This window comes from Rhododendron vialii, chromosome 12a (genome assembly GCF_030253575.1).
Source record: "Rhododendron vialii isolate Sample 1 chromosome 12a, ASM3025357v1".
NCBI classification, from domain to species: Eukaryota; Viridiplantae; Streptophyta; class Magnoliopsida; order Ericales; family Ericaceae; genus Rhododendron; species Rhododendron vialii.
In genome coordinates, this window is record NC_080568.1 from 32,414,607 (window position 1) to 32,439,611 (window position 25,005).

General features: G+C 39.7%; 4 protein-coding genes across 7 annotated transcripts; all 4 read right to left on the reverse strand.

Annotated features, from left to right (window-relative positions):
• Positions 1-265: 265 nt before the first annotated feature.
• Positions 266-2,893, reverse strand: LOC131309771 (putative cytochrome c oxidase subunit 5b-like). Its single transcript, XM_058336376.1, has 6 exons — positions 2,579-2,893; positions 2,387-2,472; positions 2,233-2,283; positions 1,370-1,436; positions 1,107-1,186; positions 266-675 (listed from the first exon to the last, which is right to left on the reverse strand). The coding sequence occupies exons 1-6, from the start codon at positions 2,724-2,726 to the stop codon at positions 616-618; spliced, it is 492 nt and encodes a 163-aa protein (XP_058192359.1). The 5' UTR covers positions 2,727-2,893; the 3' UTR covers positions 266-615.
• A 1,715-nt stretch (positions 2,894-4,608) lies between these two features.
• Positions 4,609-10,015, reverse strand: LOC131309779 (FAD synthetase 2, chloroplastic-like). Of its 4 annotated transcripts, none has more exons than XM_058336386.1 (6): positions 9,762-10,015; positions 8,755-8,847; positions 7,960-8,012; positions 6,755-6,890; positions 5,374-5,549; positions 4,609-5,281 (listed from the first exon to the last, which is right to left on the reverse strand). In XM_058336386.1, exons 1-6 carry the CDS (start codon positions 9,866-9,868, stop codon positions 4,767-4,769), a joined length of 1,080 nt encoding a protein of 359 aa, XP_058192369.1. In that variant the 5' UTR covers positions 9,869-10,015; the 3' UTR covers positions 4,609-4,766. The 4 variants fall into 4 exon arrangements, with proteins under 4 accessions (XP_058192369.1, XP_058192367.1, XP_058192371.1 ...); XM_058336384.1 differs by having other exon boundaries at positions 6,755-6,893; positions 9,762-10,001; XM_058336388.1 differs by lacking the exon at positions 8,755-8,847.
• A 534-nt stretch (positions 10,016-10,549) lies between these two features.
• Positions 10,550-17,884, reverse strand: LOC131309778 ((6-4)DNA photolyase). The gene is made up of 14 exons (XM_058336383.1): positions 17,382-17,884; positions 16,194-16,265; positions 16,014-16,094; positions 15,658-15,837; positions 15,508-15,579; positions 14,711-14,797; positions 14,512-14,610; positions 14,357-14,440; positions 12,930-13,016; positions 12,719-12,790; positions 12,528-12,641; positions 11,956-12,043; positions 11,777-11,872; positions 10,550-11,122 (listed from the first exon to the last, which is right to left on the reverse strand). Exons 1-14 carry the CDS (start codon positions 17,757-17,759, stop codon positions 10,947-10,949), a joined length of 1,686 nt encoding a protein of 561 aa, XP_058192366.1. The 5' UTR covers positions 17,760-17,884; the 3' UTR covers positions 10,550-10,946.
• A 1,557-nt stretch (positions 17,885-19,441) lies between these two features.
• LOC131309780 (cytochrome P450 734A1-like) lies at positions 19,442-23,927 on the reverse strand. The gene is made up of 5 exons (XM_058336389.1): positions 23,558-23,927; positions 22,147-22,370; positions 21,636-21,883; positions 20,890-21,328; positions 19,442-20,105 (listed from the first exon to the last, which is right to left on the reverse strand). The coding sequence occupies exons 1-5, from the start codon at positions 23,832-23,834 to the stop codon at positions 19,680-19,682; spliced, it is 1,614 nt and encodes a 537-aa protein (XP_058192372.1). The 5' UTR covers positions 23,835-23,927; the 3' UTR covers positions 19,442-19,679.
• Between the last annotated feature and the right edge of the window lie 1,078 nt (positions 23,928-25,005).

A 25,005-nucleotide genomic window follows, 5' to 3' on the forward strand; every position in this document is an offset into this window, starting at 1 on the left:
CAAGCCCACATTTCAGAATACTTAAAAAACAACACAAAATTACAATCAAGCACACGCTTTGAATTGGCCAGTAAAAGTTCCCTAAATTGCTCTAACAGGCAGGGTCACACACTCATGATAAAGCAACCACAGAAGAGATGGTGCACCATAAGGAAGTTAAAATATAAGAAAGTGTGAAGCAATCCTCGTCGAGTAAAGTATTGAATAAGAAAGGTGGTAAAGTTTGACAATTACTAGCGCAGCAATTAGGTCCATGGCGAGTCGGTGACGGTCAATAATTAATTTGCAGAAGAATGCCACGTTATACAAGAGAAATGTCACAGTAGGCACCAATTATTAGTGTTGCGCTGAAGAGAACTGATGGAATCAATAAATTCCAATTGATGACACGCTTACATCTATCATCCAAAATTGTGGGAAAAAATATCGAACTTTGCCATGGTAACAACCATGAGAACCAAAGATTTGCCGAAAGGAAAAAAAGAGTACAAACCCTTTTGAATTCTGAGCACCAGAATATAGTGAACAGTCCTTTGAATTCTGAGCACCACAATATAGTGAACAGTCCCAAAGTTTCACCAGATTTTATTCTGGCAAAAACATTGCAACCAGAAATCAGTGATGCTCATCATCACCATGTCCATCAGGAGGTCCTCCTGGGCCAACCACTTCCAACTGCAAAAAGACGATAAATATTAAGATAATTGTGCTAACACTTACACCACTTGGACTTTTTCAGGCAGTGTACCGAAAAAACAGTAATTCGAGCTAATTGTTAAGAAACATACACCCTAGTCAACTCTAAAATTGCCATTTCGATGGTAAAAGTTCATTCACGGAACAAGACTATTAACCCCCCATTAAATCTTATCCAGGCCATAACAGTTCCACTATAGGGTTGAGTGGAATTCTGGACCAGCAATCAAAGACTTGTTATAAGTCACAAATATGTTTCCAAAAATAGCTTACATACAGATTTTTAGGTAGCAAAATCAAACGCAAAGATAAATCTCAAAACCTGGAGAAAAACTTATTATCCAAATGTTCAGTTTCATCTACGCTACATCTTTCCACAAACCTACTGATTCATTCAGGACTTTACTCACCTCAAAGTACTGCAAGCACACTGGACATTCATGTTGCTTGCCTTTCTCTAGCCAGAACCAAACGACATCATGCTCGTCTTCTGTTGAAAAAAGGGTAAACAAACAAAAAAAGAAGAAGTAATATTACATAGCTATAAGCAAGAGGCTAAAATTTTGTGGACAATACAGTAAGGAACAAGCTAGTTTAATGAATTCCAGAGAGACACAATTATGCAAAGACATAATAAATCACTCAATTCGAAGGAAATATAATTGGGACTTACCCCCTTCACCTCCAGGGCATCCAACAATTCTTTTGTCATAGTAGGACTTAACGATTGCAGGTGCTTCCTACAGGTAAAAAAAATTACAAAACCATTTAGGGATGACAACATGCTTCCATAATCATCACAGGAACCAATTATAACCAAATCCTATTTCCATCTCAATCCATCAATCGTCAGGAGGCACAACGTCTAGAAGTTTCGAAGTTTAAAACTTCCAACCCATGATACAGAATACAGAGATAAAAAGTATAGTCTGTATAGATACATAGATACGGATTTAATTACTTATCGAATTATACATATGCTCAAGGAAGAGGGAAAATACACTGCAATTTTTCTATAGCTAAAAACTGACATCTAAAACTAAGGCATCAATTTAAGAACCCAAGTAGCCACTTTACTTCTAATCTTCCATAGGTCCCATAGAAGTTCCATCTCTATCAAAAGCCTACACTGCCTATACTGAGATAAAATAAGACCATAGCTGCCCCTTTCATTTGTTATGTGCACAAATGTCGAACGCAAGTTTACTTCCTACTCAGTCTTTTGAATCCAAGTCTTCAATTCATCACGTGGATAAATCGACCTGATTAGTGAAGCAATAAACGTCGAATCAAGTAACAATAACATCAGATCCTCTAAAACCATATGTTGGAAGTTTATGCCATGCATTGACCCGCCACTGCATGCTCAAGAACCAATGTGTATGGGAGTAAAGGCAGAGAGTCCACCACATCACTTGGACGCAGTATACATTATATCCACGAGCCACCCAATTGTAAGATCCTACCCTTTTTCTATTTATTCGATGTGGGACTTTTAACATTCACAAATGTTCTAACACCATAATATGTACTAACCTTTGTACCGAAAGGACCATCCGGATAGTCGATATCTAGAATTTTCCGTCCCTATTTCAATCAAACCAATAAACACCAGCATTAGAGCAAAATTACTAAAAGTAACGTATCAAAATCCAGCATTTCCAATAAAACCTCAATTATTTTAACTCACCAGGAGCTCAGCTTCGAGCTCCTCGCGCTCGTGTCCGGTAGCAATCGGCATTACATCTTCCACTTTCTTCTTCGAAACAGCAGTACCTGAAACCAACAGTTGAATATTCAAACACCTCTAAATTACTACCATTACCCAACAGCAAAAACAAGGCTATGAACAAGGTTTTGCGAAGAGATATGTGAGATTTACTGGAATCGGCAGTGAAGTGGCGAGATACAGCGGTGAAGATCGGGAGGTGGGGCGGCGGAGGAGGAGGAGAGACGGCGGCGGCGGCGGCGGAGCGGTGGAGATTGGTTGTGGTGAGGGTTCGAAGCGGCTTTGAGAGTCTTCTCCACATGGTTTTGGTTCGATCTCAGATCTCTCTCTCTCTCTCTCTCTCTCTCTGTAAAATTTCGTTTCGATTGGAAAATGGAAAATGGGAAAAGGGACGATGGCTAACAGTGGCTTGTGGCTACGGCGTGCGTCGCTTGAGCCCGACAATTGGTCATGTGCGAACTGTTTGCTTTGACAATGAAAATTGGAAAAGAAAAAAAAAACAAATAAGGCTCATGTTAAGTGGCCGTTCGGATGCAGGATAAGAATTGAGAATATTAGTTATGAGAGGAGATAATATAGTAGGGGTATCATGTAATTGAAGTGACAAGGGGATTAAAAAGTAGTTAGTTGGATGAGGTATTAGAGAATGGAAATTAAATAATACTTGGTTTAGATGATGGATAAGATAGAAGATACGGTTGGGGAAATAATTTTGTCACTCTCATTTTTATTAACGCCACTCTACTGCTAGTGTATTTTTGCACCAAAAAATACTTGCAGGAGAATGACATTAACAAAAAAGAGAATGACAAAATCAGCAGCCTAAGATTTGTTTTGTAGTTGCATTGGAAGAGAGAAGGGGTATTATTTAATACCATCCCAAAACCTCCCCATAAATAATCCCCGCCGGGGCTATTAAGGGATACAAGAGAATCCAGGGAAAAACTAATACCCACGGCAAAATGGGTTTTCAAACCAAGGATTAACCATGGGCCCATGGTCGTAGGAAGAGGGGAAATTAATACCCCTTCTCATGGCGGCATTCAAACGACCCTTAAGATTTTTATTTTTTAAAAACTTATTTCTCGATTTACGAAACAGATTATTCTTTTACAATACATAGCGGGACAGAGCCTAAGAAGTGCATGTGAAAAAAGAAAAAGAAATTGTAGACTTTCTTTGACAATGACAATAGAAAAACAAATAAGAATTCCACAAGAAATGGGCACATGGATTGTGGATTAACTTTTTTCAAAAACGAACCATTGTAATTACACTCTTATCATTTAAGTTTTGAGGCACAAGTGCGATGACTAGGGAGGCACTTCGACGGAAATTTTTTTTGTAGAACCCAAGCTTAAACTCAGTTACAGGAAACTGAATAGCTCGTGATATATTCTGGACAGTTTTGCGTACTATTAAATCCATCAATGCTCATCAAATAAACTAGTTTACGAGTTCTCTCTGTAACCAACCATTGCAAAAACAATCATACAAGTTCGAGAAACAGGTATGACAACTATGGTAGAGGATAGGGTTTTTCCAATTATGCACTTTGCATTACGTTTGGGTGCTTGATGGAGTTGTCTATGGCACCTAAATATACTCCTCCTTTGGCATCATCTAGGCAACCACAGTAAGCCACAGATCATTGCAACGATACACCAAGCTCATAGAAATGAGAGAACCATTTCAACATACGGCTTCCGATATTGGAAGGAAATGCCTAAAGTAATCACCATTCGTATCGTATTTCCTCCCATGAGAAGTTGGTATCGTATTTCCTCCCATGAGAAGTTGGAGAACGGTTGTTCTGGCAAATGACAGACCTTCAAAATCCATGGAATCTTGAGCTGTGGGCAGCTCATTGTAACTGATATAGAACTCATTGCTGAACTTCATCGCTTTTGCGATCAGAAGCTTCTCATAAGCGCAGCTCCCGAAAGAAGGGTTGCGATCATATCATAAGCTGCTCAAACATCTCGTACAGACAACAGAAGATTTCAGACAAATTCATGACTTCAGAGTGAGAGTAGACGTTCACAAGGGAGGGAGAGCTAAAATTAAAATCTCAGCCATGCAACCAAATGTCAAGCTTTATCTGTCTGAAACCATGATGCAAGGCACATTGATTCAACTGAACCAATCAATTAACATTTTCCAGTACAAAAAATATGTAGTAATTGACAAATGCAATGATGGGCCAGATAATTGATTACGAATCAACCCGTAGCTTCTACAACAAATACACCCTCTTCCTGTTACAATAAGAATGATAAAAACTTATGAACCATGAAGCAATTAATTGGGAGGAAAGTTAAATAAAAACCGCCGACAACAATCAAGCTCCTGACTCACCAAAGTCGATACCCAAGCACTGAAAATCTTGAGAAATAATACGCATACAAGTAGCTGCATCATGCAACTCCAAATGAATATCACTAGCATCAATTGTTACTTTGCAGGGCACTACATTTTTATCATTGCCGATTAAAACAGAGCAACTCTTGTACAGCCCCTCCTTTGGTGGAAGATTTAGGAAACAGGATTTCCGAGCTGACAGCCTGTGTTGGTTGCTAACTAACCATTCCTGATCTTTCACCATTACCACAAGACGATGTTGGCGACCCAAAAGCTCTGAGACGTACTTCATGTCTCCCTTTGCAAGAGCAAGACGAACACGAGTAGATGAGACCTGCCCTTGCTCTTTCAAATTACTTGAGCCCATATTTCCATAGTATTGGTTCTTGTCCATGACATTATTAATTATGTACGCCCCCATCCCATACTCCTCAGCCAACTTGACCAGCTCTGATGAATCACCAGCAGCTTTGTATCCAAACCGGTAGTTTTCGCCTGCCACAAATCATTGAGTTTTGATTATTATCAAATGCTGTTAAAGAAACAAACGCCGCGTGAAACAACAATGGAGTATAGAATTATGTCACCTGCCACAACCCCACGCACTCCAAGTTTCTTTGACAACATCTCAACAAATTGATGGGGAGTAAGATGCCGAACTTTCGAAAATTCAAGCTCGTACTCGACGGGTGTTATGTCACCACAATATGGAGCCCATGAGGAAAGAACACGCTTACGATCACATTTTGCAACTATGGGAGCCCTGCACAGAAAGTTCATGTCAAAAAATTATTGCTAAGTCCACCAAACACCTCTTCTTTTCCAAAATAGAACCTAATAAACAAAGGGTCTTCAATAACAAAAATTATACACTGAAATCACAATCATATACCAAAGGATATAACAAACAAAAGGGAAAGGTATTCTGAATCTCTGATAGGTGAAGCCAATTTGTGCAAAGGCGTGTTAGAGGAGTTGTAGTTACACTTTGTTCTAAGAAAATCCAGTTTCAAGTGATGGGTCCAAGCTCTACCACGTACCATCGCCACATCATCTCAACATCAAAGTCTCCATAAGTGTGGTGCTACGTGGCAGAGGCAGACATGCGAAGTGATACCTGGGCCATTAACACCGCTCCCCGTCCAAGGTTGAGCATGTCAACCAAGGATTGGGTCATACATACTATAGACAACGTCTACTGAGCGGCTTCTCTAGTTATTTGCTTGTGTCAAGAAGGCAATGTGGAAAATTTGACTGGAACCAAGGCCAAAAGACCTCGCTATAGATCACAAGACGGTATGCAGCTAGGAGATAGAATTGAGTGAATGTAAAGATGCAGCAACTGACCCTAGAGAGAGGTTTGACCAAGACATATAACAACCTGAAGGACGTATAATGTATTCCTTTACAAAGCCATGACACAACCCGCAGGGTTTATCATACTAACTCATTGAAACTCTCGCAATTACCACTCCCCAAAAATACTTTACACCCATTGTTGTTGCCTAGTTGATATGGCAATCATTTTATAGCTTGTATCCCGTCTGAATGAAGATTTCTAAATGCTGGATAGTATACCATGCTTGTTATGATCCAATTGTGAAAAGCCATGCCGACAATTTGCATTGCGGACTGGAAATAGGACAAGTATGTGTGGAGATTCACATCTAGCTGCTGGTTAGCATAAAGAGGATTCCTAGATTGGCAGAGGAGATGCAATTCCCTGAGCCAAATAGCTAGTAAACACATTTTATCATTGTAGCAAATACAAGGCCACCTACGTAGGCCCTATTATTGTTCCTTTTACGTTCTTCTTATTTTTCCATCTTCCTCATATTTTCACCTATATAGAGAATTCGGCCAGTGTCACAGTAACCTCCTTTTTGCAACACCAATTCAAAACTTTACAAGAGAGAGGAAGGAGTACGTAAAGATATCCAACAAGAACTTGGGTAAAAGTAACTGTACCTAGGTTCCCAACCAAGTACCTCTGCCATTCCAACGAATGATAAAAGAAATGGAACTCCAACCTTTGCTGCCTGGATCGCAAGTTCCCGATGACCAATGTGCAGGGCATCGAACTTTCCTAAAGCTACAACTCCTCCTACTAAGTACGAACAAGAAATCCTAATCAAGATCAAAACACAAGAATATAAAAATTCACCTCAACGTTTCCACAAAGCATTCATGAGCAAGGAATTAACCATATGACGTAGTCTCATAGAAATAGTTATGCAGTTAATGTTCCCTCAATGATCTAACAAAGCATATGCAAAAAAGAGTTATCACCTTTTATTTAGCATGATAATAAACAGTTAAACAAGTGACTGCAAAGTTGTACCAAGGTTATTAAAATGGAAGACAATTAGCAAATCGTTATTGTTAAAATAACCAAGAAAGAGAACAGGAAATATAATAACCTACACAGAGTGGGAGAGAAGGGCTACATTCAGGTCAAGTTGCTAACGATAACTATGAGTTGACTGGTAGACCACAGATGATGGGGCATATAAGTGCCAAAATATCTATTAGACTACTACAGCTGACTCATATGTTGATGCCAGATAAAGGACATATGTCAAATCCAGCACAAAAACACAGTAAATCCTCCAATTGTCTAAGAGATTGAATTTCGTTGCTAAGAGGCAAAAGAGGTCCACAAGACCAGCAAAACAAAGAAGAAAGGAATACTCATTTTTTCTCGTCACAGATGGGTGGGGAAAACTTGTATATTCCTTTTCCACTTCACAATGCTATCTGCAGCAATTCATGTTACCATAGAACTGTTTGCTGGGAAATGTGATTAACTACTAACGAGACACGCGTGCACACACACACACAGAGAGAGAGAGAGAGAGAGAGAGGGAGAGAATAAGATCAACTGATGCCCATGAAACGCTCAAGAGATAATAAGCTTGGTACATAGAGTAGTTACTGAATTTTTCTCTCACAGAAAACAATAGACCAAACAATTTCACGTTTATCAGCATGGCTCTTGCCTCTTGTTCATTCTTCAGCCAAAAACAAAGGGGGAAAACCAATAAAGAAGGAACATACTCTATAACCAAATTAGAAAATGACTTGAATGTTATGAGGGCAATAAAGGAATTCCATGCATCAATACAGAAAGGAGGAATAAAATCCACCAAATAGAGGAATCGTATGGAACAAACCTGCAACAGAGGACAATCCTTCATGTGGAGGCACACGATCATCTTCTCGTTGGCTATGCACAAAGAAAATAAATCAAACACTTCAATAAGCATAGAGAATTATCGAGCAGAGCAGGATGCCAGAGACTGGTCATTCTTTCGGCTAACAGACACTGCCAAAGAGTGAAATTATTTATTACTACTGCACCATTGAATGGTCAAAAATTGAAACTGCCCTTATAATACCACATCGACCGCCCAAGGGATGTACAAAAAAGACCCTCACCCTCACAGACAAAAACAACCAAGATACATGAATTATACAAATATTCTCTGTCTAGTGAAGATTGGTTATGAAGGTTCATTAATCTAAGATATTCCCCTCCTTCCATTATACTTTAGAACCAGAGGCGGAGGCACATGGGTATAAGGGAGGGTGGCGGACCCCACTAGCTGCCAAATTTCCCTTGGGATAGGTATAATTTTTACCCCATTTTTACTAATTTGACCCCAAATTTTCATAGGAATATGTATAATTTAGCTATTTTGACCCCACAAAAAATCTCTAAATTGCCCCAACTTGTTTTAAGTACATAGAAATCCCAAGCGTTCTCTTCTTTTCGAGAGTTGATAGTGCTAGAAATGAGACTATCATGTATTATTTTTCAAATATAACAAGTCTTTTGGGGCCAATTATGAGGCAAAAATGAATTATTAGTGCATATCGATCTTATAATTAACCTTTTAATTTTGTTATTTTTGGACTTGTGTGTAGAAAAAATATATTGCATATGAATCTAATTTGACCCTACTAACCAAAATTCCTGGCTCCGCCCTTGTTTAGAACCACTCCACCTCATTCTGCTTCGCAGAGGACCTCCATACTTTTCAGTGGTATTGTAGTTGGGCCTAAATGTGAGTGAAATGGAAAACATAGATGATTAGCTTATGACCCAACAAAATTTTATCGACTAAACAATGCAACAAATCTAGTATGGGAATCTTGGCACTTGGCTGAGAGGACTACCAAAGTGGCAAATCAAGTGCAAACTACAACGAGGGCATGCCCGAGTGAATATTTTCCGGAATCTCGGTTCGTTAGCAGTTATTTGTTTAATCATTCAGATAGTGACTGGCGTTTTTTCAGCTATGCATTACACACCTCATGTGGATCTAGCTTTCAACAGCATGTAGATCAGTCAACCCGCTAGCCAAACAAGGAGATTTGGCCACCGGGCCCACCTGGATAACCATGTATCTCACTCGAGCAACTCACCTAGCTCACTCCAACCTGAGCTACCCAACCTGCTCACTCAGTTTGAGAATCCTAACTCTACGCTGGGGGTGCGATTTGTGGAATATTTGTCAGAGCACTGCAACCCAGCCCCATACACGAGAGTTGGGCTTGTGAAGCCCAATTTGACCTGACAGGAGTATTACGGTAATTGGTGACGTAAACCCTATATTATAAATACGTGCTATGCGGAACCGATGTTCAAGATGTCCATTCTTCATTCGATAATAGTAAAACTGATACTGAACTACACAATTGGGAACCACGTAAAAATATCTGTGTCATGCATTCCGTAAATTATTTTCTTGATTGTTCTTCATGCGTTGTGTGTTTGTTGGTTTGGCCAATTTCTCAACAACACGAACAAAATTTGTGCTTAGAGATTGCAGTAGAACTAAAAATGATCACAAAATCATAAAATAGCTATCGAAAAAAGATAGTGAAAAAAAAAAAAAAGATTCAATTATGACAATTGAGTTGAAGAACTATACCGTTCAGTATCTATATCTATAGGGTATAAAAGACCAACCTTTTAATTGCTGACGGGAGAAAGTGATTGAAACGGATGGAGTGTTGGGTCTTCACTACCATGGAGCGAGGAGTAGAGAACAGAAAGTGAGGCGGCCTCGCAGCCATGTGTAGAGAGAGAAGAGGGAAGAGAGAGAGAGAGCAGCAGCAAAACGACGACGTACGTGAAGGTGAGGGCCTTTGGCTGGGGATTGAGGATTCTTCTGTATATTGTTGTTTACGGAGGAGAGAGAAACAGTTCAGCCGCTTTGTAATGGATGCAGGCTAGGAAATTCTGATAAACGAAAGCTATATTACACTCATCTTCCATAAGGTTTCAAAAATATACAGAAAGACCCTATAGTTATGCAATTTTAATATTCAAAACTGAAATTTCCAATAAAGAAGTCTAGGACCACAACTTTCAGAAACAACTGTTTTTGAATTTGTTCGATGTATGTGGCGTGTAGGTGTTGAACGGCTTTGGATGTAGTTTTGCGCCCGGCTTTGTATTTTAAAATTGTGTTCCTAACATAGTTCATTGTTGAAATCATACCCGACAGAAGTATGTATGATTTCCCAAGTTTACCATAAAAAAGTTATACCAAGTTTGAAATCATACACACCAACCAGTAGGTCCGGAAAACACTGAGGTACCAAGCTTGGGATCAGGCCAGGGCAGCCCAAACACCAAGGCTGACACTGCACAAATGCATGAGCCAAAAGGGGAACTTGACTTCCCACACACCATTAGCCAGTAGGTCCGTAAAACCAATTTCCCTGGGAGCAAGCCAACAAGAACAAGGAAGATAATGCCGACATGAACTCTAACCAAACCAAAGAAAAATCTGTTCAACCCCTTAAAAGTACACTTTAACAACAAAATCCAGCAAAGTAACCAATATGAATAGCTGCGGAAGAAGTCATCAAGGCACTCAATTCACATTGACAACAGATTCAGCACAACAAAACCTAGCTTCCATGTTCCAAGTCCATGTTGTAAGAAGTAAGATCATGCATTACAAATCTTCAAGTCAGCAAATCCCTCTCCTAATTTTTTTTCCTGGCAAGTACCATCCAGTTCTTCAGTTGCCATTTACTCCAATACTGAGCGTAATATACAAAAACTTGCTGTCAAGTTACTAAATGAGAGGTCACTGCAGCTTAAAATAACAACCATTATTTCTCAAGTTGTGGCCTTCGGCATTCAGCTTTTGTTTTTCACCCTTTTGGATTTGGGCTCTTGGCTTTGATTCTCCTCAAACTTTCTCCTTAAAATCTTAAGATCTTCCTCGTTCACTGCGCCATTTCGTGTCTTGTTCAACTCGTACGCTTCGGCCAACTTGTTCTTGCATTCTTTGCTTGCGGTGCCATGGGAAACCACTGGAGCACAACCAAATAGGGTAAGACAAGGGGGAAGTATGAGATTCAAGAAAGTCTGTGTACTCGAACTACAAGTCACTTCTGGTACTATTCAGGCTACAACTTTGTTGAATGGCACATCCCTGGGCATGTAAAGTTAGTCATGCACCTATCTTGTCGAATTGGGTCATCAGCCATTCATGTACTCGAAGTTCATATGGTGATTCGTGATCTACACGGTATCTCAAGGAAGTTACACATTCATGTGGAAGGAGACCATTAAAGGCAATGAAAGCCATCACAAGCACTGAATCTATAAACTTAGTTTAAGAATTCACAAGAGCTGGTCTGAACTGGGGCTGTAGTCAATATCAAAGTTTGCCCCTTCAAAAGCTAACATGCACTTAAAATGGAACTGGAGCCACAAAATATGATGAATTTTAATTATGTCTTGCTAGAAAGATGTCGGTACACCATTGTACATGTTACTAAATGAGGGGTCTTTCCAGCTTACAACTACAATCATTATTTCTCAAGACAGTACAAGATTTAAGTCGAGCCAACTCTCAGTTAATGGGCCACTGTCATTGTACAAAATAACGTTCAAGCTATCTCCAAAGTGAACCGTAATAAGCTTCCAACATAAATCGGAGAAACATGAATAGGAACATGGACCTGGTTTAGGATAGTCTTTTCCAATTATGCACTTTGCTTTGGTTTGGATGCTTAATGGAGCTGTCCATGGCTCGTAAATATATTCCTTCGGCATATCTAGAAAACAACATCAACAGCTCCAAATTTACATGAGTTGTAATACACCAAGCCCACAGATAGGGATAAGTTTTACAACGTACCTTTCAATATCGGAAGGAAATGCCTAATGTAATCACCATTTGGATCATACTTCTTCCCAAAAGAAATTGGAGAATAAATGCGGTTGTACTGGTGGACAATAGGGGAAAAATTAGAATTGGCGCTGAGTTTAGTTGAATAACAACTGCTACGGAACAGAAGCGAAAACGCTGAGCCTCAGCTAGCACTCCAATAATCACTTTAATTTCTAAAAGCAGCTAACAAATAAAGGAATGGGATCATAACTCAAACATCTGGTACACACATAACAGAGGAATTTTGATCACTTCACTGCGTGATTCTGGGCCTTCTGACTCGCGATGTTATTCTTATTAAGCAAGAAAAATATTCAGGAGCGGAAAAATAAAGAAAACAAATCCGTGCAGTTTCATCTCAGAAAAATTCTTTATAAGTATTTTTCAGGGTTGAAAATTGCTAGAATGTGGTTGTTATGCGCCTCTAGTCAACAAAACTCGAGCTCTTAGATCCGAGGTGGTAACGCAAGATAAGCATATATTCATAAACAATAAAAACATGCGGCCACATGATAAATGGGATGAGAGGTATTCTTAACCTGGTAAAAAAATGATGAGCATGACAGCCAGAGCCAGTTTCCGTTATTAATAGCCCAATCAGAATCTATCAGAAGTCTCTCAAAAACATCGCGTCCTTTTTCCCAATGAATAAACTATCAGCAAAACAGTAGATGTTAACACATGTAGAAAGAAGTAAAAGTTGTACTTTGTGAAAATTGGAGTCACTTACCAGATCTCCACGAGTTAAAAAGCATGCAACACAATGCCGTGCTAGATGATGCATCCAACCCCATTTCTGAAGCTTTAACACCACAATTTAACTTCAGTCTCACAATTGAAGTGTATTACGGGGCGCAAAAATTTGAAAATTTGAGTTCGAAGTTCCAAGTGTATCTATAATCCAAACAAACTTCACAGGATATCCTGTGCAAAGAACTAACCTGGACCATGATAGCATCAATCCAAGGGAATCCTGTCCTGGCATCTCTCCAAGCTGCCAGCAGTTCATCATCGACATTCCAAGGTATCTACATCAACATCACGTACATCAATTCTGGAAACCAGTACTTCACACTACAAGAAAATGTGAAAATAGAGAAAAGAACGGAAAGACAAGAGCTCATACTTCTATAGAACAAGGAAAGAGAACGGGGGAGCTACCTTATGGGCACCTTTTCACAACGTCGAAGTCACCAGAAGGCGCTTCCATATCTATGTATGACCGGCGTTCTTAGGATGCCACTAAAGATAACTTTTACTGGCGTTTCTGGAAAAACGTCGCCAAAGGGGCAATTTCTACTCAGGAATCAATCCCGACGTTTTTCGAAAAACGCTGCCATAGATCTTTAGTGACGTTTCTTAAACGCCAGAAACCCAAGCCGGCTTTGGCATCCTCGGCGATTGCAAAAACGCCGCTAAAACCTTGCCGGCAATTGTCAGGTCTTTCCTGGCATGTATAGGCAGTTTTTTTGTAGTGACATAAAGTCATGCATTGAGAGAAGACATACAGCAGACCTGACTTAAGTCCCAAGATGCCATTGCAAGATGGATTATCTTAGTTGTCTGACTCCTCTTATTCCATTGGAAAACTATATCACAAGGAGCAACATGGCCAAGCTCCTCAATTCGAATATTGGTATTTGTGCTTGAAATTTTGTCAAAATGAAGCAGGACACGAATGAAACTAGTTTGCCCAAATAACTTCCTAAGAAATTCCATCTGACTGATCGGACAAATAAAAGCAAGAGCACTTTCCTTTTGGTTTTGGAGTATTGTTTTCACTGATTTGTCCATACCGTATATTCCCATATAGCCACACACAACAGCTCCCTAATGCTACTGCATTGGTTTTTCACTGACCCAAATAAGCATAAAAGAGAGCATTGAAAAGTTCAAAAAAAAGTGGATGGTCTTTAATTATGAGCAACTATGGAAGAAAACCCAAGTATCAACAGTCGTGTGGAAGGACTTTGTAACATGAAAGACATATTACCTTTCCCACCAAATCCTAAAAATACACTGATTCAACCAATATCATATCAAATATTGATTCTGCTGTTCTACCCTTCACTCACAAGGATTACATGATTTGATATACACACTTGAAAAGTAACTGCACATTTATGAACATTTGGACTTTATTACATTCTCTTAAAAAGTCATGTACACCTCTTAGTGACATTATATACACAAGAGTCCAAATCATCATGAGAGTTCACTGTAGAATCACAAGCATTGAACATAAGCCATCAGACTATTAAGGAAAATAAAACAATCAGCGGTAAGATGCAAAATAACAGTTTATTGTCCTTTTGAAAAAGCAAGCAGAACAGGTTGACTGCATGAAGTTAGGATAAGAGTTAATTACCTGCTTGCATATCCTATTACCATTCATTCGATCAAAGTTAGGAGTGCCAAAAGCGGCAGTATAGAAGAAATCACGCCATAACAGCTGCAGGAGTTGAATATACCAGTTAGCGCAGTGTCTAAAATCTTAAAAAACTGAATAAGCACACAACCAACCTGTCCAAGAAGGGAAACTGGCGGTAAGGTATGCGATTTGACATTCTTTTGAACATCCTGAATACATTGGTAGAAATATCTGGAAGAGAGACAACCAAACTACCAGCGAAGAGAAGGAGGTGCCACAATATTAGAATCCACAAGACAACATCAGTTGAGAAGAGGATAAACAACCAAATTTCATCTAAGGCTAACTCACTTTCAAATAGGGCGATAGAACTGTAGTTGCTGGCCTTAGAAAAGCAGAGGGGTCGCCCTTTGGTTTCTCAAACTTTGCCACCCGCTCCTGTAGTATATAAACTGGATATTGAATGCCGCCAAAAAATATCAAAATGCCACACAACTTGAAAAAAGAGGGGCAAACAAGAACAAGAACCTCACTGACACCTGGTTAACTAAATATTTACTTTTGGTGTTACGTTTATGAAAAACAAGCAGCACATTGCTGACTTTCTTCTATAGCCTATTTTGTGTTGGCTGAACCGCAAATGTGTTAGCTTCAGATAATCTAATTTCCAAAGAAGATTCACTTCCCTATTAGATACTCAGAATCCTGATGTCATATATCCACTTCCATTATGTAGGTACTTGGTAGCCTGATGAATGAGGGCTACAATCTAAATTCAAAACCCAGATATCAACAAAACAAGAAAGAGGAAAACATTTTAGATTATCAGAAGATGAATTAGCTCAGTGGATTGTACGAAGAAACAAAGCAATGCAAGAAGTTATAACAACTTAGGCCTTAACCACAGATTAACATAGTGTGATGCAAATGCAGGGTCAAAGAAGACTTTGCTCCATCTGGAGGGTATGTAAGTTCCAAGGGTGAAGGAGAAGAAAACGTCTTTCACAGAGTTTCGACAGCCTGTGAGTTAGTAACGGAAAATGTAGATGACGATGCACAGGAAAACGAGTAAGACAAAAGAGAAGAGTTAATGACATTCTAGTATTTCCATTAGAAGGAAATTCTAGAAGCGAAGCACAATAGCATACCTTGTCATCCATTGCACCTCTTAACCTCTTCAATGCTTCTGATTCGCCACCTCTAAATGGTGTCAATTCATCCTGCACACAATTTTTTCTCACTAATATGTCCACCAAAGGCAAGTGGCTTGAGAAACTAGTAGTCCATACGGACCATACCTGTCCACTATCTTCATAACCAAGTTCTTGGAGAGTTGGAACGTTTGAAATCCCACAATTTTCAACAATTCCAATAGGAGGAAGTGAAGAAATGGTGGTTGAGAGGGGAGACGAGGCCCAAGGAGGCTGCCCAGCAATCTTTAGAAATGATTGGTAACTTGATGGTGGCCTTCCACTGTTCTTTTCAGACGTTTCATCAAAACATCCGTACATGTCATCAGACAAGGAAGGAAACTTTATCAGTCCCACAAATTACTTTTGCCAAACAAGCAAAAGGTAGATATCCTTTCGTACAATGGAATTTAGTGAAACATACTTTCGATATCTAAAAGAGCATAAACCGACACTACACATACCTTTTGTATGATATCTGCAGGATTGAATAGTGTATGACTCACAGGAGAGAAGACTTCAATACCAGCAGCAGAAGCATAGTTCTGTTGTGACAAAATCAACTTGTTGTTACATGATATCTATAACAAAGGCAGATTGCTATCAAGCCAAATAACATTTTGAAATACTTCCAGAACTCCTACCTTAACTTTGATATCTAAAGCTTGATAGTAGGGCTCTGTGTCATATTCAAAGCATAGCCTTTTTATGTCCCACTGCAAAATCCAAAACTAATGTTACTTTTTAATGAGATGCAAGCCACAATTCTAGGATGAAAAGGCATTGATTACAATCATCATTCATGGTAAAATCACCTAATCTATTTTACATTACTGATGAGTGATGGCACATCGCCTTGTCATTGTGCCAGAAAACAACGTTGGTAGTCCCGTCAAATTCCACCATTATGTTGCTATTACCATGTGATACGTACAATTTGGACAAAATGTCACAGACAACACGAGCCAACTCATAACGCAGTTGTTACAGAATGTACTGGGACAGGCTCTTTGACTCACTTATATCAAGATAAAATATTTACTTCTGGGAGTGTTAAAGCATCCAAATCAAAGCAAATCAGCAATTACTGGAGAGGCTCTCCAGACTCTTTTGATGATAATTGACGGATGTGAGACAAGCTCTAATACTCCTACATAAGAAGTGGTAAACAATAACTTCATATGCTTCTATCAAGAAAAAGAAAACACTTTGGCTCAGGTCTACTAAGAGCATCTCCAGCAGTTTCTAGCGAAAATGCCTGCCCAAAATGTCAAACTCTATTGTAGTTAACCACAAAATACATCAACACTCCAACAGCCTAACCAAAATGATTATCCAAATCCCAATCTCCCATCTTGGGTGCTACAGTGACACGCTAGGTGCGGCGAGTCACTATAGCAAAGTGGTGAAATGCTGAGCATGGGGCAGGGCTGCTGGAGATGCTCTTTAGCTTGGCAAAACGTCCATTAGGAAGAAGCAGCGACGCTGAATAAAAAGTCTGGTCCGAAACCTTTCAAAGTCTAACCGTGATACCATGTTAAAACTTTCAACTCACAACTATAATTGGCACGGGGATTCTATACTAGTTTACGTGCAATAATTAACCGTTGTGAAAAAGCTCTAATAGTAATACGCTATTTCTATTGTCTTTCTCACTCAGGTATTTGTATCCGGGCCACCTTCGACGCACCTCGACTAATTCCTAGGATCATTCCCTGTGCCATGGAGGAGCCCAGTTAAATTCGAACCAAAACCATGTATAAACATCTGTTTTCTTGAACTTAATTTCTTTTCTTCAGTAAGCAAGCTGAAATTACAAGTAATTAAATTACCTCTTTCAAGCATCGAAACAGAACCTCGCCGGGTTCACCCTTAAGCACCAACAACCGCGAACCGAGTTTCCTTAGGCTGGAGTCCAAATCGGCCAGGCTTTCGAGCAAGAACCGGATCCGGTTCACTCCAGCGCGTGCCGATCCGGGGGAGAAAGCAGTCGGGTCGGGCTCCATGTAACGCGGATCAATCACGAAGACCGGGTAGAGGTAGCTGGACTCCTTGGCGGCGTACTCAAGTGCCGGGTTGTCGTGAATCCGAATGCCCTTCCGGAACCAAACCAGAGAGTTCGACCCGGACGCCATTGGCGGGGTTGGAGAGAGAGTAGTGAAGCGGAGGAAGGAGGCGTGAGGCGTAGAGAGAGAAAGCGAGAGTCGCATTTAACCTTAACAGAGTGATGCAGTTGGGAAGAAAAGGGGGTCGTTTTAAACCGTTGGATTCCCGCCTTAAATGACTGGTGGTGTCTAATGTGCGTTCCCGTCCCCCTAATCTTTCAAAATGCCCTTAGTTCCGGAACTCAATCACGATTTTGCACTCGTACTTTAAATTTTTGTACTTGTAAATTTTAATTACTTTTGAGGTTTTCGAAAAAAATGCACTAAATTCTGCACCTACTGCGCATGCATTATCTGGCTTAGATGCGACACGATTTGGGGAAATTTTGCAAAGGTAGCAGTAATGAGCATTGCGCGGTGGGCGTACGTCAGGACACAAGGGGAACATAGTGTTTTGGCTGGGTGATAAAGTGCCACGTTGGATGGTTTAGAGCTCGACACTTGGCTCACTGTTGAATTGGACACATCAAGAAAGCAAAGCTAGCTTGTGCGGCAAGCGGTGGTGCTGTCTCAGATCTGATACTAGGCAAAGCGAACATATTGTGTACAAATTTTTTTTTGGGTCCACCATGGGTTTCACACAAATAATTTGAGTTGTTCATTAAATGTAAAATATTTTTTCAAGAATTTCTGTGGAAAATCAGCCCAAACCAATACCTTTAAGTTATCGATCCAATTATCTAACTTTTCACCGATACCTATAAGTTCTCCATCCAATTATCTAACTTTTCGTTAAGATTTCAGGATAATAAAAAGTTAAATGATTGAATCGAGCACCAATTAATATCAGATTAAGCTAATTTTTCATGAAGACTCTTTAAAAAGTGTTTTACATTTAATGAATTGCTTGAAACTTTTGTGTGAGACCCGTAGTGAACCCTAAAAAACATTGTGCACAATCTGTCCATGAAAAATGTCTGTATGGACAGACTTCTTGATACTAGGCCTGCTACCAATTCTTAAATAGGCCAGATACATTAGGCCGCTACCAATTCTTAAATGGGCCATAGATATTAGGATTGGACATGGGCTGGGCTGGACTGGACATATTGTGGGTCGACTTTTCGTACTTTGCTATCAATTTTTGTGGGATCGATCCACAGGAAGCTTTGATCAGGCCCCTTTGATAGTATGATGGTGTAAGAAATAATCCACGAGTTCAAGGCACTCTGTAATAATATAAGTGCCAAGCAAACGTATTTTTTACCTTGTGCCATCGGTCACTGAGCAGTCCGACGACTCTTCAGTAATGCCTCTCTCCGAGCTTCTAGGGAATTTGTTGCTTGCCCCGTGGGTTTCGATGAGCCCGGATGGAAATGGGTTCTTGAACTCTTTTATAATAAGCAAATAAAACAGCAGGAAATTTGACCTCCCTCAAATGGATGGATGTGCAATTGGAATTGGTTCTCCAGAAATAAATCGAGGTGTGCGCAAGTAGATCCGGATATCCTGAGTTATTACGGAAATTTATTGCAAGCAAGTTTGCTCTGAGTGCACAATGAGATTTGTACTTTTCATACGAGATTTTTATTTTAGTTTTATTTTAATTGGGTATCGGAATCATCTTACACATACTTTGCCTAATCCTAGGATCTTAAAATTAACAAATCTTCAACCGTCTCAACATTTAGTAAAGGAGAACAGGAGGAACCAAACCTAAATTGGTCAATAAATAGCACTACGTACGTGTATGCATGGTTCATGACCCCAAATAGTAGTCAATAAACTTGTCTGAGATTGCTCTCTAACAAATCATAATAAACACAAAAATATTACAGACATAAAAATAAATATCGTGTCCCTTTGGGGACATCCGATAAAATTGGAATGATACAAAGAACACAACTCCCAAAATCCACTACAACCCTTTTAGATGAATTTGGACTCGATGTTAGTTTGCTTGCATTTCTCAAGGGATAAATTACGAGTCAGTCCAAAAACTGTCCCTTAATTTCCACGGCCCACCTACAATTTGCGAAACATGATTGGTGCGCCATGCTGTGGATTTAGGAGCATCACGACCGTGGGTGCATGCTGATAGCTAGGAGCAAGATCGAACGAGAAACGCTGCAATATCATAGCAATTGCTAGTTTCGCCTGCAAAATCGCCAAGTTCTGGCCCACGCACCTTCGGCCACCGAGCCCGAACGGCATGAACGCTGCCGGATGCTTCGCCGCGTGGGCCACGCCACCGGCGAACCGGGCGGGGTTGAATTCAGTCGCGTCGTGGCCCCACAGTGATTGATCGTGATGGACGGGCAAGATTGGTAGGAGGAGCTCGGTCCCGCAGGGAATCGTACAGCCGCCCAAGTCCACGTCAAATTTTGCCCGTCTTAGGATTGCAACCACGGGAGGGTATAATCTGAGTGACTCGTTCAGGATCATGCCCAACTGCAATTACAAGGAATTGACAAAAGATTCATTAGGAAATTTATGCAAATGACAACATAACTTAGACTCCGTTCCGCTAAGGTTTTTAGTTTTTTTATAGTACTTTTATCGCTTTCCGAGACGACACATCATTCACTCACAATATATCACTTTTAATTCAAAAAATAAGTATTTATTTGAAAAATAAGTACATTTTCCTTAGCGGAACGAGACTTAATATTCTTAGAAGCTTATGTGATTAGCCCAACGAATTTTTTTTTTCTTTCCATCAATAGATTACTCGTATTCATGTTACGCTCTATCTGGAGTACGTAAAATTCAATTGAGATCTTTTGAATGGTGCAAAGTCGTGTCGTTTTGACCTTAAAAAATAAGTTGCTCCCGATTTTTTTTTTTTGAACTTTTTCACACCGTCCAAAAGTATTTCATTGAGATCTTTTTGAATGGTGCAGAAAAATTTGAAAAATAATTTCAGGAAGTAATTTATATTTAGTGTAGGGCTGTAAACAAGCTGAGTCGAATCTTGTCAAGCTCGAGCTTAGTCATTAACTAAATGAGCAACTTTTGTCGAACGAGCCGAGCTCCACTCAGCTCATTTAGTAACGAGCCAAAAACTCGAGCTCGGCTCATTTATTAAACGAGCTGAACTGAGCCACTCACGAACTGCTCGGTTCATTTACGGCCTTAATTTAGTGTTAAAAATGGCACAGTCTCCCATGGAAAAACAAACATAATTGACGGAGGGAGTATCATGTTACCGAGGTAAAAAACATTAGCTAATTACCGTCTTGAGATTGGCAACATCATCTCTTGTGGGCACATCACGTGCCCCGCACGCCGTGAGGACCTCCTCACGTGCCAGCTCCTGCCAGTGAGGGTGCATGGCGAGCAGGATGGTGGACCACGTTAGCAAGGCCGAGGTCGTGTGTTTCCCGGCGAAGAACATGGTCTTGCATTCTTCCACGATATCGTCCACCGTGATCGTCGTCGACGCGCATTCCAACGAACATTTCGTACTATTCAAACCCCCTCGATTCGCTTCTTCTCTCATCATGCTCGCTTTGATCATCGTTTCCAACAAATCTTTTGGACATTCATCGGACATCGGACTATTGTTGTTGTTGTGAGCTTTGTTTATCCTCTTGGTAATGAGCTTCTTCAAGGATTTCTTGATTTCTTTATCCAATCTCCAAGAAACTCTATTCTTTCTAGAGGGGAAGAACCTAATAACAAGAAATTTGGGATAAATAAAAGGTACGTTAAACTCGCAACCCTAAAAATCTATGCATAGGCTAATGTGCTTTGACGAAAGCCACCACTAGCATTAATATGAGGTGGCATGCAACATAGAGTCTCACACGTAGCTATGGTCATCCGATTAATTTAATTTTTACACGAAAAATGTTTGACGAAAGGGTCCTGCAAGCAAACGGTTTAGATCATCAAAGCGGGCCCTAACAGAAGGGAGCCCTAACAGATTTTTCAAACATCGAGGATGCTACATAACAATTGTTGCGAACAAATGTATACCTGAATCCTGGGATAAGAACCTTGCTATAAGAATCGATGGACAGAAGCATTTGTTGTGCTTGTAACTCGAAGATCGATTTTCCATCTTCATAGCTGCAGCTTCCAAAGGCAGTGTGTGTGATAATCTCCTCCGTCAAAGTTTGGAACCACTTGGAGACTTCAATTTCCACCGTCCCTGCAGAATTCGACATTTCCAGCCACTTCTCCAGCATCTTCTCAGTGCTCTTTCCCATTATCGGTATCAGAAGCTGTGAACAAATTTTTAAAAATTAAGCCAATCAGTCAGCATCGATCGAGAGGTGTCAAATGGGCCATCGGTCCAGCATGTTTTGTGCCGTCCGGAGTTATGTTTTAAAGATATGTCTGTAGCACTGCTACTCTTTTTTTTCCAATGCAATACGCCAAAGGATTTTTTCGTGTGTTTCCGAAAACAAAAAACGAAATAGTTATTACTGATAATCCATTGTGTCTTAGGATAATTTTTACACAATTAATTATACTACGTACTTACTTTGAGATTTTGTTGGTAAAATGCTGGTGCAATGATCTTTCTGTGGTGAACCCATTTCTCTCCTTTGAGAGTCAACAAACCATCACCTTCAAGCTTTCTAACATGTGGAGGTGGATCAGTTTTCTCAAACAAGTCTGATTTCTGGTTTAAAACCTCTCTGATGAGAACTGGATCAGATATGGTTAGTCGAGCCGTCGGTCCGAACCACACAAGAAAGGTTCCACCTGCAATGAGCCACTCCTTTCTAATCGATCGAACAAAAATTTATTTACGTTAACGAAAATGTGCTACATAATGTACAAATTACTAGCGACCGAGCCATATATGTTTGGCCTCGAGGAGGACCAATTACATGAGACAATTTGTGTATGATGATATTTAGATATTAAACTTTGGTCATAGATCTTTTTTGAAAATTAATGTATGTGACACAATCACCTCAATAATAACGACGATGCCCCTCATTTTAAGGGATGGGGCTCACGGCATTAGACTTGGGAACTTGATTGGTACAAAATTGAAATGTTGGGGACCAAATGTCTCCAATGTTTACATTGAAGACGAAAATGAGATGAAATCAATACTTTGGGGACCAAATAAATTAATAAGCGGTTAACATAACCAACCACATGCAATTTTAGAACTAGAACGGATAGAGAGACCCTACAACACCATAAAGGCATCATCATACTCAGAGAGAGAGAGAGAGAGAGAGAGAACACTATTTCACTAGCAATACAAACAACTTCATTAAATCTTTTAGAAGCTTACAGCAATCGAAATAAAAACAAGAATGAAGCTATATATTAAGGTGAAGACATAGATTATAACTAAGAACCCCACTTGTTCTTTCGAAACCTTTTCACTCTTGTGCGTAGAAAAAATATATTAGCCGTGCCTCCGTAAATGGAAAAAGAAAAAAAGAAGGTAAAACCATCTGACAACTAGCTCAAATACATTTGTTTTCAAGGGAAAAAGAAAACAAGATTTTTAGAATTTCGTCCGAAGGGAAAAAAAGACAGAGTACCATATGGTCCATATATATCAATGACAACTTCACATGTCAAAAGTAGACATTTATATGCACTCTAGAGTCACATAGCCCAAGAAAGGCAGAAAGTTCCAATCAACACATGCTTAGTGTGGGCGAGGAACACAACTATGGCAGTAGTCTAGGGCTGCAAAAGAACAAGTCAAAAACTTGAGTTCAAACTCTACTCGAATCATTTACTAAACTAGCCTCTTTATAGCTAAACTTTCCTTAACTAGAGCCGACCGTTTTTCGAACAAGCCGAACTCGCAAGCTCATTTGTTAATTTTCTTCGTAATAAAGAAGAGTGACATAATTGGAGCAAGACGACATGTGATCACAGCTAGAATACTTGTGGAGAAAAAGGATAATTTCACATACCATAGATTTTCTTCCAATGGTGATAGAAGGAGAGGACCCTAGGGAGAATGTTGTGAGAGAGAGGCATGGGGTTGGAAGAAGCCTTGGACATCAAGCCCACAATCTCTTTTGTGTTGCCTAGCAAGAAATGGTATTGGGGCCCTTTGATTCCTTGGTTAAAGAAGTGTAGTTGGATCCCCCTTGGCCTCCACCAAAGATAAACCAAGACTTTGAACAAAAAGAACACTAGTGTGTATGAAATAATGAGCCAAAACCAGCAAATGTACGACTCCTCCATATTTGCTTCTTTTCCACAGTAGTTTCCTCTACTGAAGGGAACAGCTTTCCTCCTCTTGTATCTCTTTTTCTACACCATATATACATACATAGAGAGAGAGAGAGAGAGAGAGAGAGAGAGAGAGAGAGAGAGAGAGAGAGAGAGAGAGAGAGAGGTGTTTTGTTTGAAGACAAGATTACCCCTTATGAGTGGATGTATTCCCATTTGTGTTTCGTAATTGTTCAATAGTTTAGGAGTACCGCTACGTGGTATTCCAAACCACTTAACAACCACACATTCATGTGGGATTTATAACCCCACATGAATGTCTGGCTGTAAAGTGGTTCGGAGTACCACATAACGATGCTCCCAAACTATTGAATAATTACGATTTTTACAATGCATGGATTTTATGACAACTCCAAAGGCCAAAAAAAGCCTAGAATTATTTCCAAAAATGTTGGCGTTTTGCACCATAGGAAAGTTGGGATCGTGTCATAGGATGTCCTGTACTTCCCAAAAATATACTAGTTCAATTTCGAGGCAGAAGATGATTGTGAGGATGGTGCATCTCTCTCTATGATTTTTCAATTACGAGTTGTGGCGGGTTGGAGTGTTTTTCTTTCGATGCTTATGTTTGTTTGTTTTTTTTGTGTTTCGGTTGATTTTTTTGAGCTGTATGGTTTTGTGGGTTCTTTTTGATGTTCGGTTGGCGTCTTATTTTCTTTTAGGTCTCAGGTGGCTTCTTGCCCGTGTCCCCTGATCCTTTTAATCTTTGTAATCCTTTATAAATATTAATAAATTCTTTTTGCTTAGAAAAAAAATATACTAGTTCAATTATTCTAGAATAGTAGTACTATATTTGTCATACTAGAGAAAAAAGTTTTCCAGAAAAAAAATTTAATAATTTTAAAGTATTTATTATCTGATGCAACTCCTTAGACAGCTTCAATCACGTTATTTAATGGGCTTCACAATCTACTTGGACATGAAAAAAAATACAAGTATTACTTTTAAGTACTTATTATCGAATGTGACACCTTAATCGGCTCACCATATACCGGAAAAAACTCATAATGCTATGGGTTATCAAAGATTCGAATTTTCCTCGGTCCAAGTTTTGGAATGCACCAAATCTAGAACATACATTGCCACATTGGTATAATCAATGGTTTAGCTTTGCTCAGATAGG

What these genes read in the sequence shown, in the direction of transcription:
- LOC131309771 (XM_058336376.1), bottom strand. Translation starts at nt 2,726, where the DNA reads ATGTGGAGAAGACTCTCAAAGCCGCTTCGAACCCTCACCACAACCAAT. An exon ending in CCACTTCACTGCCGATTCCA is followed by an intron (nt 2,473 to 2,578) that starts GTAAATCTCACA and finishes TGTTGGTTTCAG; the next exon opens with GTACTGCTGTTTCGAAGAAG. An exon ending in ATGGTCCTTTCGGTACAAAG is followed by an intron (nt 1,437 to 2,232) that starts GTTAGTACATAT and finishes TTTTACCTGTAG; the next exon opens with GAAGCACCTGCAATCGTTAA.
- LOC131309779 (XM_058336384.1), bottom strand. Translation starts at nt 9,868, where the DNA reads ATGGCTGCGAGGCCGCCTCACTTTCTGTTCTCTACTCCTCGCTCCATG. An exon ending in GTACTTGGTTGGGAACCTAG is followed by an intron (nt 5,550 to 6,754) that starts GTACAGTTACTT and finishes CTTTCTGTGCAG; the next exon opens with GGCTCCCATAGTTGCAAAAT. An exon ending in AGTGCGTGGGGTTGTGGCAG is followed by an intron (nt 5,282 to 5,373) that starts GTGACATAATTC and finishes GATTTGTGGCAG; the next exon opens with GCGAAAACTACCGGTTTGGA.
- LOC131309778 (XM_058336383.1), bottom strand. Translation starts at nt 17,759, where the DNA reads ATGCGACTCTCGCTTTCTCTCTCTACGCCTCACGCCTCCTTCCTCCGC. An exon ending in CTGCAGATATCATACAAAAG is followed by an intron (nt 15,838 to 16,013) that starts GTATGTGTAGTG and finishes ACGTCTGAAAAG; the next exon opens with AACAGTGGAAGGCCACCATC. An exon ending in TTTCCTTCCGATATTGAAAG is followed by an intron (nt 11,873 to 11,955) that starts GTACGTTGTAAA and finishes GTTGTTTTCTAG; the next exon opens with ATATGCCGAAGGAATATATT.
- LOC131309780 (XM_058336389.1), bottom strand. Translation starts at nt 23,834, where the DNA reads ATGGAGGAGTCGTACATTTGCTGGTTTTGGCTCATTATTTCATACACA. An exon ending in CCATTGGAAGAAAATCTATG is followed by an intron (nt 22,371 to 23,557) that starts GTATGTGAAATT and finishes GGCTCATTGCAG; the next exon opens with GTGGAACCTTTCTTGTGTGG. An exon ending in TTTACCAACAAAATCTCAAA is followed by an intron (nt 21,884 to 22,146) that starts GTAAGTACGTAG and finishes ATTTGTTCACAG; the next exon opens with CTTCTGATACCGATAATGGG.